Genomic DNA, 21,008 nt, shown 5'->3' with positions numbered 1-21,008 from the left:
TTACATACAATTAGCGCAATATAGATAACAATCTTTCAAGTTTTAGTAAATACCTAGCTAGTCCTTGTCCAAGTGGTCATCGAAGTAAACGGGAGCACTAACGTTGATAAAAATTTACTGGGCTCAATAGCTGTATAACTAAAGTAAAAAGCAGCCCTACGTTTGCCTTTAGGTTGACGACGCGTGCCTTGCAAAAGATTTTCGCTAGTATTGCAGCGCCCTATCAATGTCTGCGGCGTCGAGCAGGTTATCAACAGAAAGCCTGGGACAGCCACAAGACTACTTACATACAATTATATAGGTAACAATCTTGCAAGTTTAAGTCAATACCTAGCTAGTCCTCGTCCAAGTGGTCATCGAAGTAAACGCGATCGCTTACATTGATAAAAATTTACTGGGCTCAGTAGCTGTATAACTCAAGTAAAAAGCAGCGCTATACTGCTGCCTTTCAGTTGACGACGCGTGCCTTACACAATATTTTCCCAAGCGTTGCAGCGCACTATCAATGTCTGCGGCGTCGAGCGGGTTATCGTGAATAGAAGCCCTAGGAAAGCCACAAGACTACTTACGTACAATTAGCGCAATATAGATATCTATCTTGCAGGTTTACGTTAATACCTCGCTAGTCCTCGTACAAGGGGTCACCGAATAAACGCGAGCGCTAACATTGATAAAAATTTACTGGGATCAATAGCTGTATAACTAAAATAAAAAGCAGCACTTGTTTTGTCTTTAAGTTGACGACGCGTACCTTACAAAAGATTTACGATAGCACCGCAGCGCACTATCAATGTCTGCGGCGTCGAGCAGGTTATCGTCAACAGGAGGCCTTCGAAAGCCGCAAGACTACTTACGTACAATCAGCGCAATATAGATATCAATCCTTCAAGTTTAAGTCAGTTCCTTGCTTGTCCGCGTCCAAGTGGTCGTCGAAGTAAACGCGAGCGGTAACACTGGCAAAAATTTACTGAGATGAATAGCTGTATAACTAAAATAAAAAGCAGCCCTAGTTTTGCCTTTTAAGTTGACGACGCCTGCCTTGCAAAAGATTTACGATAGCGCTGCAGGGCAATGCCAATGTCTGCGGCGTCAAGCAGGTTATCGCCAGCAGAAAGTCTGGGACAGTCACGAAACTACTTACATACAATTAGCGCAATATAGATACAATCTTGCAAGTTTTAAGTCAATAGCTATCGGGTCCTCGTCGAAGTGGTCACCGAAGTAAATGCGAGCGCCAGACCTATAAGATAGCACAATTAGTACAGTGTATATAGAATCGGGGATTTTTGCGCAAGCAGCGCATGCACGCAGTCCGATCAAATCCATTTCATTTTGCATATATATATGTATTTGTGCTGCGGAGCCTGCGGTGGACTCTTTCTTCGTCCCGTCTTATGCATTTCGTAGCCCGACCAAGGCGCCCCGAAGTGATAAAGAACTTCAGACGACGGAGGTGCGCTGGAAAGCAGCAGCAGCAGGCAGCCCTTCGGAAACTGGATTTGAGGAAACCCGCCCGCTGCTGCTGCCGCCGGTCGTCCCCGAGATTTGTGCTTTCTTCATTGTGCTCGAGGCGGCGTTTTGTCTCCGCCGTCGAGATATAGGGGACAGCGCGGCCGAGCCGAGCAGGAAGGGGAACTGCGTCTTTTTCTTTCCGCGTCGCCTGCCGCCAGCAGCCGTGCGTCCTGCCACGAGGCAGGAAGGACTGCCGCTATTTATTCCGCCCCTTTCGTCGCAACGTAGCCCACCGCTCTCTCTCTCTCTCTCACGTCGCTGCCACAGCACCTCGCTCGCTGTGTAGAGAAGGGACTCGCATCGACGACGCATCTGTTGCGTTTGCGCGCAACGTGATGTGCGTAACACAACTGCTGCGTATGCACGCGATGACCGAGTTTTGTAACGGAAAGAAAACATCCTCCCGGTAGGTGAAGTTCGGGGAGCCTACGACCAATCGCGTAACATTTGCCTGCCTTCGGCCAATACTGCTGGAGGCGGTACCTTCGGCTACTTTTCGGGCTTACGCATATACCGGTGGAAAGCATGAACACTGCATCTAGATAGTTATTTTTCGTTGATTATTTTTGCTTTCTGTTTTTAGCTCTAGAGAAAACAACGTGGTTGGGCACTCTGCCACCATGGGTACACATGTATGTGCCCCAAGTAACGTCGAACGATAAAAGTTGCTGCAGTTAAGATTAGCTGCAGCCGCGGCATTCTCGGTAAAGATAAAAAGCGTGCTTCATCAACGCAGGCCTTTTTTAGAAAGTAGAGTTCTATTAAATATGTGGCCCGCAGTTTCCTATACTTCCGATGGAAATGAGCGATGACGTGAGCATTTTTTGCAATCGGAGAGCAGCCGAAATGGCGACATGTGTGTAACGACGCACAAAATAAAACTGTACCGCTGGAGTCTCGAACGAAGGTTCGCGAGTGGCTCCGTCGGCCGAACGTGGAACGAGCAGCGCTCGAAAGAAGCGGAAGTCGCGCGCGAGACATGTGTCCGGCGTGTTACGGGGTATGCGGGACACTTTTGTCTCTGCAGACAAAAGCCACCGCCCGACACGCGCGAGCTACGCGGATCTCTCGCTGTTTGGCCGCGAGCCACGTGACCAGCCGCTGGACAATGGCGCTGCGCGCGATTCACGCTCGTTTGTGTGTTGCGTGAGTATGAAGGCGGGGGAGGGAATCGGTCGGGACACTTGGGTCAGCAGACGCTTTGTCCTAAGAGCAGATGCTGTTTTAGAGACCCATGGCGGACGCTGTTGGCATTTCCAAATGAGATGGTTTTAGAAGCTCCTATGAAACATCGGTGAACAAGCTTATAAGACAACAGGCCCACAGGGCGTCGTGGACTATCTGTGGGCTTTTGTAAGAACTTCTATCGTCAAATTTTAACAAGAACCCCATGATGGCGATTCAGGTTGGTGATATCTTACGTGTCGTCCACACCGGCTTCAGGAAACAGTACTTTCATTGATAAGTGGAACGCATAAGCCGTCCTACGTTTGTCTTATCACAACGTCCATACACATCAAGCGATACAATATAGTGACTGTGGAGCGACGTGGCAGGGTTGAGCCACTGTTCATACACAACTGTGTTTCAACTTCTCCTCACGACTAGTAGTGCGCGCGGCGGAGCCTATGAGCAGGCGGGTTTGCCAACAATTGCTTGTTCCTGCCCCACAGTTCGTCATGACCACTTGACTCTGTAGCCTCACGCCGACGGTCCCCTTGCATTATGACTGTGACAGTCTACGTTGGTCTGTACACCGTCAGCAATCCTTGGCTTTCCTTTAACAGTATTCGAGGGCCAAAAAAAGGTCAAACATCAACTCATCTATTTCTTCAAAAACTAGCCTCCGCGGCCACTTCCGATTCGTGATCGCTTTACAATACAGGCTCACTTGTTTACGTTACGCAACAGAGCACGCGCAGATGCGCGGCCACGATACGGGCGCTTTTATTTGCCCTTATCGCGACAATCCAGAGCCATAAAGGTGAGGAATCGGCCCGGATCCCAACGACAAAGTGGGCGCTAAGCGAGCGCCAAGCTGGCGAGGCTGGCGGCTCCATCGTCGTATACACACAAACGTGGGCGCTCGCCTCCTATATACGGTCCTCCCTCCGCCAGACCACAACTGTCTCGTTCTCGTCCCCGGTATTCGAGCTCGCCTATTATATATATAGCGTCCACGCCTGCGTATATACCTGAAATCGTCGGGCAAGGCAATCAAAAGGCTGTATATTTTCTCCGCAGAGACAGAGGAGGATCGCGAGGAGGATAGTGGTCGTCTTTACGGTGGACGCTGTGCGACGCGCGGGCTTTTCGGTGGTATACGCACACGCCTCCGTGGTCCCCCCCGTCGTCTTTGGAGAGGGACAGGTGAGGGGGCGTCTTCGTCACACCGACGCTACACCGCGACGTTCGTTCGTTGCGCAAGCTATTTCACAGCAAATGACGGTAAAGAAAGAAAGAAAGGAAGAGAGAGAGAGAGAGCAACGTGGTCGATTCGTCGTTCGCCGTGAACGCATTTTCGCACCGTGGCGCGCCCGAATGGGGCCGAAGGAAATCACGATCGCACTGCGCGAGTGGTGGACTACGACGAGGACCGCGACGACGGTGTCGCGCGCCTTCTACCTGTCCCCACGTTTTATCACCGGCCGTAAAAAGTGCGAGCAGCGAGAAGAAAACAAAATAAAAATAAAAAAGGGGGGTAGGCACACGTATGCGCACAGACAGCAGCAGAAGACGACGTCGCTGCAGTACGTATACCCGCAGCTTGCAAGCGCGGGGCCAAGAGTCGAGGCAGCGCGCGGGGTCGTAAAAAAAAGGATCCTTCCTCTCTCAGTGCTATGCAGGCGGCGACACTCGGTCTGCCGCGGTGCGTGCGGGCCCGCGTATACGACACATGCACACAAAACACGGCGCGCGCACGTTCTGGGCGATCGACCCAAAACTGCACCAGAACAACCACCGCGCTCCCCCCCTCCCAATCACGACCTCGCGGTGTTGTGAAGGGCTCCCCAGCGACCGCGGCCGCTGCAGGGGTTTGTGCGCTTGGACGTAAACCCTCCCCGAGACACCCACCCGAAAGCGTCCCAAATCGAGGTTCGACCGCGATCGCTTCGTCTCCGTCAGTTGCCCCGTGCATGGTGTGTGTGTGTATACGCAATGCGCACCAGTCCGGCGCCAGCAAGCCAGCGGCTAAGGCTTCGTGGAAAAGGACGCACTGAGTGCGTGTCCTGCGGCGAGAGAGGACGCTATGCGGTCTCCGCAACGGAACGACCTCGCTATGTCTGACTAGTACACGTCGCCAGGAATAATGAACGTGAAGAAGCAAAAGAAAGACGTCCCAAGAGGGAGAGGTTTTTTTTACGACGCCCTTCTTCCTCCCCCGTGAGCCACTCAACGGGGGAATTTACAGCGGCGAATCTACATTTGGGGCATGTCTCTCAAACAACGCCGCCTGCGCGTATAGTATTGTGTTTGTGCGTCCGTGTCGGGGCTCTCTCGCCGGCTGTTGTCGTGCGTGGCGCCCGCCATCGAGTCATGCTTGGCGTCCTTTCGAGGACACTGACGTCCTCGGCTGGAAAGGGAGTTCGCGGTTTTTTTGTTTTTCTTTGTTTTTGTTTTTGGTATTCGTTGAGGATCCGTGTAATATGGACACAGTTGCCTCGACGATGACATAACGTATGTCCCCATAGCTTTCGAATGAGCCTGGAGGCGAACAGACAAAATTTGCTCGTCAAAGTCACTCCCCCAAGGTCTTGGGAATGGTTCTGCTTGTATGGATATGCCGGAAAAGTTATCATCCTATACGAGAAATTGTGGCTACTTTGCCAAGACTGCTACGTTTACGGAAACGAAGACGAAAACTGCTTAAGTGTTGATGCATATGCGTGCACTTGACGACGAGCTACATGCTCGAAAGACCACCTGTTTTACAAAATCTATTGACTGCCCACAGACCGCTTCCAAAACAGCTTTCTCTTCTTGTCGAATTATCATTTGGCTATGTGAAGCCAATGGATCATGTAACAACAAAAACCGATAAGAAGTGTGCCTAACTCGGTACGGAACTTGCGACCTATATAAGCCTGAACAAGTCGTCCATTCAACGCGAATTGTCAGGCCACAAGTGCAAACGCCTTTCGTGGACACGCTGTAGGCCCTCGGAAGGAGGAAAGAAAGGCAGAGCTGTAGACACTTTGAATACTGTCCAAATACTTCTATTCTATAACGGACTGCTGCCCCCGTAAGGTTTCCACAGTATAATAATTTCCCTGCACGGAACTATCAGTGACCGAGCCTAAGCTAAAGAGCCAGTGTGACGCGCACGAAAGCCTTTTCCGTCGGTCCGAACGATGCTTTCTAATGAGTGCCCAGGGATCCTTTTTGTCTAGGAATAGAGCTGTCGGCTACCTTCTGCGCGGCAGAAGCAACGCGAGAAGCAATGATATAAAGAAAATATGAAGAAAGAAATAAGAGGGCCACGGGGGAGCGAAAAAATATAAAGCCGCACATCTCCAACTCCGCGAGACGCACCGACAAGGCGCAACGGGCCCGGCGACGCTCTCGTGCGGTGTACTCCGTCTCGAAGAGGACGGGCCGGCCGGTTAATTGGCGACCGGCCGAGCGTTGCGCCTGGGTTGACCGGCTTCGAAGGGCCAGGAAGGGAGCAGAGGAGAAGTAGAGAGAGAGGGGAGGGGGGAGTAAATAAAGAAAACATTTTGTTGTTCCGGGACAAAGCCGATAAACGAGGGGCTCCGATGGTGCGGAACGAAAGGCGGCCGGGTCCCCCCCCGCCCGTTGCCTCCCCCCTCGCGCACGTCTTCTTTGCGCGGCAAGCGACGACGTCGACTATACGGTGGCGACGCCGCGTGCGCGGCCTTCGGTAAACGAACGCCACCGCCCGAAGAGAGGAACAACGAGCAGGCGAGGAGGCCTCCTTTCCGCACGCTGTTGGCACACTTCGAAGCGGACTGGAGGCGGATTGTAACCGTTGACGGAAACGTCGGATACTCTCTTTCCAGAGAACCGACAGATCACTCGCCGCACTGTTCGAAGTCGACGCGTTGTCAGCTCCGGTTTGCCTCACGGAGCCGCGATGCGCCCTCTCTGATTGGCTGAGAACGCAATACGCGGCGGAATCCTCCAGTGCGGAGAGAAATTTGACGCGTTTCAACAGTATAACACCTGCAGAGACTGGAGTAGTAGCGCTGTCGACGTAAAGCTCGTGACGCTGAGCCATAGAACTGTCGTCGTGACAGAAGGCCGGCAGCGACACATTCGCGAACTTGTGTTCATACTGTTTTTCTTTTCTCTTTGACGGGAACCCTTTGGCAACAAGGTAACATTTTTAACGTCATTTCGTTGAACACGACAACACCAGACGTCGACGCCAGCGCTGCTGCTGCTGTCTACGACTCTGGCGGGCTGGTGCTCCGTAGAAGGGATCACACGCGCGCGGACAAACTAGGCTTCTCTATAGTATCGAGACATATAGTATTGGAAGCTACACACTGTTCTACACGGCGTACTGCTTGGTTTCGCGATCTTTCCGTTCGTTCCCGACGAGCACACGCGATGATTTCAGCTTTCTGCAGGCACTGTCACCAACATTAAGAACTTCACTACCTGTTCCGGCTCCTCTTCTTGATCCTCACAATGGAAGGGGGGGAGACTTTTTGGCAGCCAATCTGTCCACTAAATAGATGACGTTCTTATACATATATATAAAAAAAAGATTACTCCACGTCCAAAGTCTGGAGTTCTTTTTCAGCTGGGCGAGTTTATACGAATTCCCCTGCTACACGAACAGTGCGGCAAACGGGACACGAGCAAAGAAAGAGGGCAAACGAGCGCTGCGGGACACGGTTCCTTCGTGCGCGTCGACAAACGCAACTCCCCAGTGTTGTGGAGGCAGAGTTAACAACAACATTTCCTTTATCGCAAGTGTGGTCAATCCGCTGTTCCGAGTACCCGGCTCGCCCTTCATAACGGGACCGTCACACGCCTGGTTAGCAACTCCCCCCCCTCGACAGCCACTTCGAGAGAGTGAAGGCCCTGCAGTCAAGATTTTGGCTTTGTAGTTGTCGTTTCGTTCATTTATTTTCCCCTGCCGCCGTCTCGGCAATTTTCTCCGGTAAACTCGGTGAACAAGGCACCGTCGCGTCGGTCCCACGCTGGGATAAGGCTTCGCGACGGGAGGGCTTTTTCTTGCCCTCCCGGGAGGCAAACCCAGCCCGCCGACGCCCACGGTACGGTACCGCCCGCACCGGGCGCAGACTCCGGTAACGCCGGCCGTGGAATGCGAGGATCGCGAGCAGACCGACTCGTCAGGGGCTGGGCGCGCGCGCGTTGTTGCACGATGCCTCCGACCCCGCATGCACCGCGTAGACGACGTCGGAATGCGGCGGAGCGCGCTTTCCTCTTCGCCGGGGGGCTTCCGCGCAGTGCCGGTGAGCCATGGGGACCGCCTGTGGACAATGCCTAACGACAAGTCGGCGCCTTGTGGCGTATACCGCGCGCGTGGGACGCGCCTCGGATAAGGAACCGCAGGATGCTGCGCCGGAAAGCCTAGTTTGCTAAGCAATGCGCGGAGACGTTCAAGTGAAGTCTGATCTTGAGCACTGCTTACGCAGACATTTGTTCCGTTGCACGACTGGGTCGTGCCTAGCCTTTCATATGAAGGGGGACGTTGCAATGGAACTGCAGCAACACAGTCATCTCCTTCTTTTACTCCAGGCTGGTGATTCTGACTTTCTTTCTTCGAGGGTAACGTATCTCAGTGCATGGAATCTCAAAGTGGCACCAGTCTAATCCAACTTCACATCGTGTGGATCGCGCATTTAGATTCGTCATCATCTTCGTGATCGTATATCGTCATCATCCTATACTCGGATCTACTGCAGGAGGGAAGCCTGTTCCGCGTTCTGTTACCTTGTGAAGTGCGCGTCAGCCGAGAATGTCGCAATTCGTGAGAACTTCCGTATCTCACCTCGCCGTCATCTGCTATGCCAACCACATTTCCCCACCCTTGACACGCATTCACCAACAGTTGTCATTTATATGCAGTAAATGACCTGCCTGACCCGCCGTGTTATAGCTCAGTGACTATGTGTCGCTGCGCTGCTGAGCTCGAGGTGAAAGGTTCGATCCCGGTTGCGGCGGCGGTGTTTAGATGGGGCGCGAAACGCAAAAAGAAAGAAAGAGAAATAACACTCGTGTACCAATATTTGGGTGCACGCAAAATGAACCCAAGCCGGTGAAAACTAATCCGAAGTCCCCCGCCACGGCGTTCCTCATAATCATGTCGTGGTCTTGGCACATAATACACCATAATTTGATTAATTTATTGATCTGCCTGCTTCCCTGTTGCTCACAAATAGAATGTCAGCTACCCGCATCAGTCCCCTTATGCCGTACTGCCACAATATTTTAAATAAACATTCATTAAGGCAGTGTACGTAAAGTCTGTGGGCGCTTTTCTTAGAAATTAATACATTGTATGTATAAGACACCCTACGTAATTGTAACCCGACCTTACATTTTCTGTTGACGAATATGAATAGGAGGAGGAGGAGAAGGAAGGAAGGTAGGGAGGTCAACCTGACGCACGTCCGGTTTGCTGCCCTACACAGGGGAAGGGGTTTAAGGGAAGAAAAGAAAGGAGGGGAGGGAAGAAGGTACTATCAGAATGATACGTGAAGTTGCCCATAACTTCACGCCTATAATCGATCACTGAGACTCTGACATTTCCTCTAACCTTATCAAGGATAGATGCTGCGAGGGGTCTTCATTTGCTTGCTCAAACCAAGACTGAAACTTTGTGGAACACCCCGATTTTCTCCAACTGCCGTATCCAGCGGTTGTATCCTACATTGAAGCTGCAGATTCCATCGAACTTCTCCCGCCGGGATGCAACCTTACTGTGCCGCCTCTGGTTAGGGGTGGCTTTTACGAAAGCCTGCTCTCCTGTCGGACATTGGAATGTCCGACACACCGATCCTGTGAAGAGGCGATCGAGCACGTGTTGTGTTTTTGTAATTTCTATGACAACGAACGTGACCATGTCTGTACAAAGATAAAACAACCCACAGGGAGTCCACATACACTATGTACTACGTCGGTTCATTTATACAAGAGCTCGTTGTCATGGCGATGCTTCGCATTCCAGGCAGAACCTCCATGCCTACACACGAGGGAAAAAGGATGCCTCGGTTGTGAGCCAGAGTGCATGTGCACCCGCCGGCACCGCCATGCCTACAAGTAGTCTATAGACACTCTAGGGCCTCGGTTTCCCCTCCAGTGGAGGAGCTCGTCGCCGCAATCTAGACTGGCGTTAAGGGAAGAAGAATTTCTATACCTTCCCCCTAGGCAGAAGGGAGCCCCGGCTGGTGAGTCTGGTGGCAACGGCGGACCTACCACCGTGATGTCTACAACGCGTCTAATAGACCCTCTATTGCCTCGACTCACTTCTGCAAGCGCCAGTCACCGCAGCCTATAGGCTCACGTTACGGACAGGCGAAGAGGGTTGCCCGGCTGGCGAGTCTGCGCGCGTATGCGCGCACCATCGGTGCGTCATATATGCAGGCGCAAGCACGGCCAAGGGCCAGCGGTGGCGGCGGCGGCAAACTGGTTTCTCCCTTGCCAAAGCCAAGCGGCCGCGAGAGACGAACAAAGCAGAATTCCTGGCTCGGCCCGTTGTCCGACGACACTATTAATCTCTCGCCGGCGCGCGCACACGCCGGTGAACACCGAGGCAGCACGCGGCCAGCCAGCTCAGCACCAACGGAACGCCCCCCCCCCCCCACTCTGTCCCTCTCCTTCGGTTGCTTGCATGCTTGCCGCTGTTGCGAGATGCGGAGCGACAGAGAAGAGGTTTCGCACGCTGGAAGCTCGCCCTTTCCTGGCTGCCTTGCTGCGTGCCCCCTCCACCCCCTCCCCACCCCCCCGAGGAGAGTCTTCCTCCTTTCGATGGTGGCTGTTGGTGGAGTCGTCGGGACGGTTAGCGGGCGCGCGCGCGGCAGACATATCCGATATCCTCCCGTGTGCCAAATGGGATGAAGATGGAAGTCCGCCGAGGAGAGGAAGCGCAAGGAGTTCCCTGCCACGGAGATCGCTGACCGCCTCGCTTTCTTCGCCGCGGCCTCAGGTGTGAAGGGTTCGGCGAAAAACCTGCCCTGTCCTCTCCTGTCCGGGTACGCGCGCGTGCGCGATGCAGCGTCGATCAACGCGAAGTTAGATTAAACTGCTAAAGTATCGTTTCAAAGCTGTATATACGTTTGGCGTTAATTTAGCGGAGGAGGGTTGGTTATATGCTAGTCGGAGGACAACTAAACAAGAATATTTCTCTCTCTTTCTCTCTCTCTCTCTCTCTCGTTTTTTGTCCATGTTTGAGCACCCCTAACGTCGTTGTGCAGTATAGGTTACCATAGCGTATCCTTCTTTTTTTTTTTGGTTGTGGCGGCAATTTTGGTGCAGGCAACGTCTTCAAAACTGGACAGATTGATTATTTGACTCGTTTTGAATACGATGCAGCCATTCCTGGTCGATAAACAGTTGACTGTATACCTGGGCAGACGCTGTCAAAACTCATGACGTCATGGCATACCTGGCGCGGTAACTGCTGAGAAAGGAGCAGTCTGGGTTCAAAGTCTGGTTTGATATCTTTGCGACGAGATGCTGTTAAGATATCTTCTAAGTCGATCTCAAGTCTATAGTATCTCGGATAACTAATGATGTGCTCCCTTAAGAAGAAAGAAAGAAAGAAAGGAAGGAAGAAAGAAAGAAAGAAAGAAAGAAAGAAAGAAAGAAAGAAAGAAAGAAAGAAAGATTGGTAGAAAGACCCGAAAATTAGTACGAAGGGGCAACACAGCGCATAATTTTGCTGACACAACCTGCTCATTGCTATGAAGTGGTCTTCTAACATAGATCTGCCAACGCGACTTCGCGTTTCGTTTCAAGACGAATTGAGTTGAATATACATCCTTGTGCGTAACCGACTGAGGAATGAGTTAACATCATTTCCGTTTAGGGACAACGTATTAGTGCTACTTAAAGCAAGCGCAATTAGTCGCGCCCCACGGTTCGAGTGGTTAGTAGCGCAGAATCGAATGCGTACTTAGCTAAGCTGCTCGACTTAGCGCGTAGTCGGAACCCTTCGTGTGCGAAAGCGCAACTGTGTCTAGTTACGAGAGCCGAAAAAAAAAAAAAAACAGAGACGGAAAGAAAGAAAAGGCGACAAGGATACAGCGGGCGCGACGAAGGAGGCATTAATGATCGGGCAATTATCTGACCAGTTCACAGAGCTATCCGTCTGTAACCTAGTTCTGGACGCCCGCCAAGGCGAGGCAGTCAACATTCGCGAGGTCGAAGCCGCGCCCTGTCCTTTGGGACGACATCGAGGTCGCCAGGCAGTACATGGTGCGGAGCTTGGCCGGCGGACATATCGTCGTCGTCGTATCAAGTCATCGCCAGCTAGGAAAACAGCTGCTTCGAAATTGAGTCATTTTCTCTGACGATGTGGCAGCTAAATAGTTCCATAGCGTCTGTTCTCGTTAAAATAACTCGGAGGGCTTTCCACTTTCTTGCTCCGATATATCATTGATCGAGTGTGAATGAACGCGTTAGAGTCGAACGAATTGCGTGTATAGGTTTTATGGAACCTTTATTTTCGCAAGTGCGTCAGCCACATTGTCACTTTGTGCCCGGGCAACTCGACTACCGTGCGAGTTTCTAGAAGAGGAAATTTTCTCTTTATCTCCGTGTTGTCTTCTGCCTCAGTGTGCTTTCGGTCTTGACTGAATTGAGAGTCATACACAGTCAACGTCGATTCCCACCTGCCCGCAGCGGATTTCTTCTCTATCTTTTCCTTGCAGTAATGCTTGGTCGACAGAAATGTCAAATTAGAATGTTTAGTGTCATTATTATTATTATTATTATTATTATTATTATTATTATTATTATTATTATTATTATTATTTACAAACACTGATATCCACTTTTTGTGCGATGGAGTACGTTATGCAACTTTTTCTTTGCATGTACCAGTTACTGTAATCCTAGAGGGCCGACAGGACCAGTCAGGCCTATCTTCTCTCCACATTTCTATGAAGCCACTGATGTAAATGCATTATGAGCATATCAAACAAGGAATGTCATAAAGCCAACGTTTCAATCGGACTTGTCACTATCATAGCAATATCTACACACACAAAAAGAAAAGAAAAAGAAGAAAAAATAAATAATATGCCGTTTTCCTGTAGCTTTTGCTGCTGCCCTGACGAATGCTGGTTCCAGCGAAATTCGCTGTTTGACCACTGACTATCGCTTAAAACCTCCCATCTTCTTCTAAACTGCTGCCTCCGTTTCGGTGGAAATATAGAATTATAACTACACAAACGACGGATACGTTTCCAGACGGACGTGTTCGCGCACGTCGATCTACGTTTAGTACCCGTGGTTTCGTCAACTACGTCGAACGAGCCGCGCAAATGATACCGCGTGCAAGCCTCCGCTCGGCTCGGAGGGGGGGACGACGGCTCGAGGTGCCAACGCTGCTCGCCGTCGTCGGAACGTTCTTCAACCGGATCTCGTTCCCCATCGACGAGCCGCCATCTCCACGCAAAGGCACGCCAGTTTTCTCGCCTGCGTCCAGCATCACACACGCGCACGAGAGCTGCTGCTGCTGCCGCGTCGTATATGTACGAATATACGAGCTCCTCGGCCGCGCTCTGCAAACGTGCCCGGGTGTTCGGTCCGACGGGAGCGAAGGAAGGGGGGGGCATCACGATCCAACTCTAGAGAGAGAGAGAGAGAGAGAGAGAGAGAGAGAGACTGCGCGAGCATCGAGGAGCTGCAACATGCGCAGCCGCCGCCGCTTACAGCTCCCGGCCCGGTCTGGCCAGGCCGGCCAGCCGAACGGGGGGTGTTTCGCCGCAGCAACGCTGTAAATGAGCCTTTTCGCTCCTCGTACACGCGGCACGAACGACGTCGGGCAAAACGAGCTGCCTCCCTCCCTCCCCCATCTCCCGCAACCTCTTTCCTATCGAGCAAGCAGTTACGCGTGCGTGCCTCTTCAACCTCCCTTCCCCCCGCCGCCGCATCTCCTCTCCCGCCGTATAGGCGAACTGTTGTTGCGGCAACCTGCAATTACGAGGTCAGGCCAAAGCCAGGGTCGCCCTGGGTCCATCATCGCCTCTGGTTTGTGCCCTCCCCCTTCTCTCCAACACCACGCCGTGAGAGTCAACCCCCCCCCCAAACCAATCCACCTTCCCTCCTTCTCTGTACGTATGAACTAAGAAAGGGAGAAGGGGATGGCGGGGTGGAGGGGCATGCCCAGTGTTCACCGCGCGATCGACGGCGTGAGCCTCATTGCTTTCTTTATTTTAACTGCCGATGCCGCTGCTTTCGTAGCAGCCACCTTCCCTTCTCAATCCCCCCCCCCCCCCCCACTTCCTCCCTATCTGCAGCGACGGCTACGACGTCGGTGCACGCCGTGTGTATGTGTGTGCCTGTTGGGTGCAGCATTCACGCTGGGCTGGCGCGCGCGCGCCCGCCGCGCGGTCGTAACGCTTAACAACCCACCCCCCCTGTAAGAAATGCAGGAGGGGAGGGTGGGAGGAAGGGGGGTTATGGTTTGCCCTCGCGTCATGATCGAGGCATAACGCGAAATGAGCGCTCTCCCTTTGTGTGCTTTGCGCGCCCCGTGTTTTGGAGAAATTGTTCGAGCTCGTTACGTAAGAGTGCGGGGCAAAACGAGGGGTGTGTGTATACCGCGGCTGATGATTGCTCCTCGGGAATCCCTGTCCGCGTGTTTGCAAAAGTTATTGCCCCTCCACTTGGCCGGTTGCAGCGTTGATTCGCTTGTGAAGCTACGGGGCTTTCAGAATTATTGTTATGCGGTATAGAACTGGTGACTTGCGCTAGGAAGGAGATGTGCGCTCCGGGAATGCGTCAGGGAAGGGAAGGCTGCAAGAAGCGCTTGAAATTGGGATTCGATGGATGCCGTAAAGATGGGAAGGCATGTTTACGTCCCTGTGACGTTCCGCGCAACAATACAAGGGAACCTCAGCTATTTGAATTTCCGAGGTTATGCCAAACAGATTCACCGATTCCCAGCGAGCCATTGCTTCTTTTCATGTTCATGCTTCGGCCGGAGGCAAGCAGCGGCTGCTATCGCGGAGGCGAACAATCAGTCACCAACGGTCACTCAAGGCGAGGTCAAGCACTTGCATAACAACAGTTTCGTGAGCAATGGACGAAATTGACAAAGCGTTTGCTCCAAAAAATATTTGGCGCTGTTCTTCTTTCTTTCTTTCTCTCTCTTTTCTTCCTTGTTCGCAATGTTCGTTATAACACGTACAGTCGCGGACAGAATAATATGGACCATGGGATCTCCGAAAACGTTGAATTCCCGAGCAGCCTGTAGCAGTAACCAGTAAAACTGCCCACGACAACGTTGTTAGCATATTCTAGTCGAGGTCCAGAATGCAAATACCAGATTGCGTTGTGAGGTTGCGGAGATATTCAGCTTTTTCTTAGATTTCATGGTCCATAATATTCTGTCTGCGACTGTACGTGCCTTGTGGCGGTTATCCTCCAGTGCTCGCTTTATCCTAACCAGCTTGCCAAATTTGCCATCCTAATGCGTAAGCGACCGTACTCGAATCAGCCTTCGCACAGGGGCTGCCCAGTAAATCCTGGCTCAGACCTCGCCCCAGTCTGTCGATATAGAGAATGCGCTTCGCTGCTGACAGACGCTACAAGAATGGGAACGTGCACGGTGGCCTCAAGGTGTAACCGCCGGGCCAGACCGCCAGGCCAGGACCATTGCCTGTATGCATCCTCCAGGAAGAAGCGGATGCAGTCCGCCGCTCTTTGACGGAGCAGCAGCAGCAACAAGCGAATGGGCGAAGAGGAAATGGACCGCTGGGTGCCACGGCAGCGCCGACGCTTCTCGCAGATCCATCACGAGCGCCAACTCGTCCCCTCCCCCTCGGCTGAATGGCGGCGCGGAATGAAAAAAACGAACTCACTACCGACGTCGTACGCGCGGGCACAAAGAGGGCCGCCCGTGTAGGAATATAACGTCGCAAAAAGGTCATTGAGAGAAAAATAATAATAAAGCAAGCGGCGTCAGAGACAGGCGGGCCACCCAATCACGAAACGGCCGAAGCTTGCCAAGTCCTCGCACCGTCGTGAACGGACCATCTCGACCGAACGAGAGCGAAAAAAAAAAAAAAAAAGAGAGAAGAACGGGCGAGAGCTGTGGAGGCGTGGGTGAAGCGGGGTGCTTCTCGCATATATACGTACAAACGTGCCGCACCGACGCGGCTATATAGGAAAGAGATAGTATCGCGAGATCGCATGTTAGCAGCGGCCACTGTGGAAAAATGTGTGTGAGCGCGCGCCCTGAATGAGCGTCGGGAGAGAAATGCGCCATTCACACACACACACGCAGTCGCGCGGATAAGAGTGCAGTGGCCTCTGTACAAAGGCGCATGACTACGCCCCGTAAGGGAGACCCGAGTGAACTGAACGGCCGTGCCGCTGCGCCCTCCCGCTTTAAGGCGACGACGTCCCATGCTTCGCCGTTGCACCGAACGGAAGTCATGAGCGCTTTCGTGGGCGCTGGAAGCAGAAGGAGAATTTTGCGCGGCTGCGTCTGGATATAAACAGCAGACAACAGTGTGGTTCCACAGACGCAGCCTTCAAAGCGTTCCGAGTGGCAGGTCTACGAGAGGGACAAGAGCGAAATTTTGGATGTTTGAGTGTTCGTATCGTATACGTTAGCATAGCGTGTATGTTGAATTAGCCGCTGGTGTACAGAGCGATAACGGTGTGCCGGCAGGTGCCATTAACGTCACCATAGAATGTGCTCACGCTGAACCTATATATATACAGCGAACATATCGGGCGAATAACGTGCGAAGTGACCGGATTTCAATGCAAGTTCCAGGGAGGGAGTAAGAGAGCAGGCCGACAGGGGGTCAGACTAGGTGCGCTACAATTTGGCCTGCCATTCATCACTGCCAAAGGGAAGCAGAAGCAGAGGAAGGGACTGGTAAAGATGACTATGTACCCGATGAAAATGATTATGAACACGAACGGTCATGTTCTCTTCGCGTAATGTTCGCTCTTGCGCAAGAAACGAGCAATTTCAACACGAGCACATACGTATGCAAGCTCCAGGAAATAAACGATGCCCCTGGAATGAGGAGCCGGAGGTAAATTTCGTTCTCAATTCGAAGCCCGGACGTTGCGTACTTCTGCATACGCTTTCAAACACTCCTTTTCTTTACCTAACCAAATCCGACGCGTTATAACGCGATCCGATAAGTGTTTCTGGTTTCCACAGCGAGCCATCTGTATAGTTTAGTCGAAGCCAAGCGGCTCGGTCCATGCAGTTCCCGATTTCGAACGCGGCTGGGCGTAGAGTCCGGTTAAGGGAGCGGGTCACTTGCGAACGCTATCGTTATCAAGGCGGCAACGCCCTCTCGGCCCTTGGTCCGTCGTCTCGGCGGGTTACACACATAAGCTGGACCACACACAAATGTTTTTTCTTTATCTATGTCGGGGCGCGGCGCGTGTCGCCGCTCACCTCCGAACGCCGAGATGTCAGACCGCGGTCCCGCTGCGAGCGCCTGGCTGCCGTTCCAGAAGTACGGCGCCGTGGATTGGTCGAGGGAAGCGAAGGGCAGCGACAGTTCTCGGCGAGAACTCGCGCCGCTGCCCGAGCTGCTCCCGCTACCGCCTCCGCTGGCGCCTGCGAAAGCGACCCGCGGATCCTGGTAACAACGGCCGCGCACGCGACATCAGCGGCACACCTCTCTTACGCGGAGGAAGGTGGCCACACCAAGACAACGACGGACAGTGAGTACAGGGGAGGACACAAGGTCAGAACACGCTGCCGGTTCCGGGTCAGAGTGAGACGGGGACGAAGGCTTCGCGGGGAGGCATTACCATGGGCCTTCGGCAGGGCCGTTTGTTGACTGGCCTAACGCCCTCACGCTTACTACCGCGGTGTTACGGCGTATGTGGGCGTATTGTCAGGAATGTTGGGGATGAGTATGGACAGGCGTCCACTGCGATGCTAGAGCGTGATGGCGCGCCCAAAATTCTGCTTCGGTAGAGCACCCGATAGTGACACATGCGGGAATGTCCTGGACGCTTTTTGGGCACGCGATATGGATGCGAGCAATTCGCTGACCTTTCTCCGGCCGTGCCTTCTGCTGGTACGAGACGGGACAAGTGTGGTAAGCGCGAACACAGCTAAAGAAGGCTGAGGTTTGTAACACAATTGCGTGAGTGAGTAAGCTTTGTTACGGCACTGTGCTATAGTTTGGTCGGCATTTCAGCCCTACCTCAATCTGACCAGAAACCGAGCGAGGCGAGTTTGGGTAGTATGGGAAGAAAACCGGGCCCCTGCCCGGTTGGCGGTGCCAGCGTCGCAGTCGGGGTTTGCCGGCGGCGTCGGCAGGGTGCGTTAGTGGCGGCAGCAGCAGAAGTGGCTTGTTAGTAGTGGAAGACGGTAGTAGTAGCGTGAGGTGGCAAGTGCGGTGCGTGCATCATTCCTCGCTGGGCGTGCCGCGTGGGGGCCGGCGTTCACCTTACCGGCGCTGGAACGTCCCTTGGTTCGGGGCTTGCTGACCTGGCCGTAGCCGTTGGGTCCCTGAAGTGCGTTGGACGAAGAGGACGAGTGCTGCTTGGCCGCGGCCAGCTGCAGGGGTGCGGCGTGGAAGCCGTGGTAGCCGGCCAGCTCGGACGGCGGCGCGCCCGGGTGGGGCACGTACGGGTGGGGGTAAGGGGGCGAGGAGGCGGGGAACGGTCCGCTACCTTCGCGCTTGCCCGCTCCGCCGCAGGACGACGTGGCCGCCAGGGACGTGAGCATGCCGGGCTTGTGGTCTTCGCCGCAGCCGGCGGCCGTGGCGTAGCCGGGGGCCTCGGCCGCGGCCGGGTCCGGCGTGGCGTCCTTGGGCGGCGTGGGCGGGAAGCTGAACAGGTGCGGACTAGAGTGCGAGGGCGCCGTAGGCGGACTGGGCTGCGGCTTGGCCGGCGGGAACGGGGAGCACCAGGCGGCCGCCCCGTGGTGCGGGACCATGGCCGCGGCCGCAGCCGCCTTGGCCGTGTCCGAGATCCACGGGTGCAGCGGGCTGTGGAAGTGCGGCCGGCACACCTGGCTGCTCGGCACACGAGCTGCGAGGGGGAAGAGAGAGAAAGGAGCGAGAAGGTTGAGCCCGCAAGAGCGTCTTGTGCGCGGCGTCAGCATCACGTGTATCTCGGTACATTCAAATAAAGTTCGATGTTCAAGTAAAATTCAAAGGTCATCTGAATGTGCAAGTACCGGACCCAGCAATATGCACTAAAATAGATGTTCAGGGCTCTTTTTCTCGTCTCCTGGCAGCATGAGAGAAGAAAAAAACGAGAAAGAAAAAAAAAAGGCGCAGTTGCGAAAGCATGGTCTAGATAGGTTAAGTAAAGCTGTCTGGGCAAGTCGCACTCTTGAACAAAGTATACTTATCGCATCAATCCCTAGATTAGGCCGTGTATTTCCTGTACGAGCTACTACTTATCGCGCCAATCAAGGTATTTGTTGTGTTCGCACGTCGACACGCATGTGTACATTCGCCGACCATCGCGCTTACAAGTACCGCAAATCCACGTTTAGCAACTTCTCGATGAATATATACATAGGTATACGCGGGCGGTAGCTCGTTCGCTATGTCGTTTGCACGGGGCAGGTCAACAGCGGGGAGAGCGTTTTCAATTTCGTCGGCAGCGAGCGCACCCGACTGCTATTACCATCGACAATCACCCGATCCATCACTGTTAGGGCAACTCGGCCGCGCGCCAGATTGGCTTCCTCAATGCCACCACCATCGCGGTGGCATGGGAATACAGCGGGTGAAAACGGTGTTCCTGGGCCCCTCGCCTGCGGGCGATTAACAGAAAACGTGCTGACGAGTTGGCTACCGTAAAACTAGAAGCTGCGAGAATTTACGAACTGCTGCACATGGCGATTCAATTCCCAGGTATACCTGCTGTTACGTTTCGCCTACAACGCGCGGTAATGCCGGCGCGGATGCAACGGACGCCGGGGCTTCGCTCAAAGCGGCAGACATTTTGGCCCGTTCGACGCCGCCGCAACGCCTCCCCGCCAAGCGTGTCCAGGCGTGTTTCAGTGCCACGTGTCTTCGTATGTGCGTGTGTGTGTGTGTGCCCACGCTTGTCAAAGCGCGGCAGCCGGGGAGCGGAGCTCCCCAAGTGAGGAGCCAGCAGGTCTGTCCGTCGGCGGGTTGGCGATGCGTCACTACACTCGGCTCACCATGTCTCTCGGCTCGACCGTGCGCGCCGTCGTGGGCTCATGCTCCGCCGTCGCGTGGGCTCATCCCGTGACCTTCCTTCTGGCCCGCGACGCCGAGAGTATAAGAGCAGCTGCCCCCGGACGCCAAGAGAGAGGCTCCGATTTGTACTGTTGAGTTACGTGCTCTCTCGTCTCTCCACTTCGGTCGACCTGACCGGCCGCTCTTTTGCGATGTTAGAATAAACAAGTTGTTCTGTTACCAGTCTTCTCATGCTTTGCCGGGACCTTCGGATGCTTCCAGTGCCCCAGGCCGCCAGGCCAACGCTACCCTTGGGGCTTGCAACCCATTCGCAATAACGGGCGCCAGCACCGAGACCCCAACAGCTGGTGGCAGCGGTGGGATCGCGACAACGGAGGCCAGCAGCGAAGAGATGCGGTTGAATGTATGCTGAGCAGCACAACGACCATCCGGGAGCAGTGCAACGAGCCCTGTGTGATGACTGGTTGCCTGCAGCGGAACGACTGCGCTGAAGTCTTGGCTGCGAGGTTTGGTGAGTGCGGGACTTTCTTCTTCTGAGTTTTGCCAGGCTTTTGTTAGTGTCAGAAACAGAGCTGGTAATTGTGGTTGTCGTTGCTGCCGGGTTAGTTTGCGGCAAGACAATAGTAGGCAGTAGAGAAAGCAGCATTCAGAGCAGCCATGGATTTGAAGTCGTTGCGCAAACCGAAATTGCTGGAGCTTGCAAGAGAGTTGGGTCTGGATGTCTCAGACAAACTCAGAAAACCAGAACTGCTAAGGGCTATTCTTGAGTTAGAAGCTGAGGATGACGAGCTGTCGGAATGCCTTGAGACCATTGAGGAGAGGGAGACGGCAAAAAGACAGGAGCGCGAACTAAAAGAACAAAAAGAGAAAGAAAAAGAAGAGCGCGACCGTCAACACGCTTTGGAAATGAAGCGTCTCGAGGTAGAGATGGAACGCGCTCGTAATGGAAGTCAGGCACACGGTGCAGGAGAACGAGTATTGTTCAAAATGACTGACCTGATGCGGCCGTTTAAGCTTGGAGAGGACATTGGTTTGTTCCTGGTTAACTTTGAGCGAACGTGCGAGAAGCAGGGGTTCTCTCGGGAAACGTGGCCACAGCGCTTGCTCACTTTGCTACCCGGCGAGGCGGCCGACGTAGTCGCTCGCTTGGAGAGAGAG

At 53.6% G+C, this 21,008-nt stretch overlaps 1 protein-coding gene across 3 annotated transcripts in view; it reads right to left on the bottom strand.

The window, feature by feature from the left end:
- The window catches only part of LOC126522802 (GATA-binding factor 2-like), a 299,824-nt gene that overhangs the window by 39,115 nt on the left and 239,701 nt on the right, over positions 1-21,008 (bottom strand). For 2 of the 3 annotated variants that reach the window (XM_055066564.2, XM_055066565.1), the window contains exon 3: positions 18,121-18,702. In XM_055066564.2, coding sequence (XP_054922539.1) covers positions 18,121-18,702 — 582 coding nt within the window. Of the gene's footprint in view, positions 1-17,107; positions 17,273-18,120; positions 18,703-21,008 lie in introns of all 3 variants that reach the window. The other variant, XM_055066566.2, reaches the window with a different exon arrangement.

The sequence above is a fragment of the Dermacentor andersoni genome, chromosome 6 (genome assembly GCF_023375885.2).
Source record: "Dermacentor andersoni chromosome 6, qqDerAnde1_hic_scaffold, whole genome shotgun sequence".
Classification (NCBI taxonomy): Eukaryota; Metazoa; Arthropoda; class Arachnida; order Ixodida; family Ixodidae; genus Dermacentor; species Dermacentor andersoni.
The sequence above is the reverse complement of the archived record's forward strand: the minus strand, read 5'-3'. Positions and strand labels throughout refer to the sequence as shown.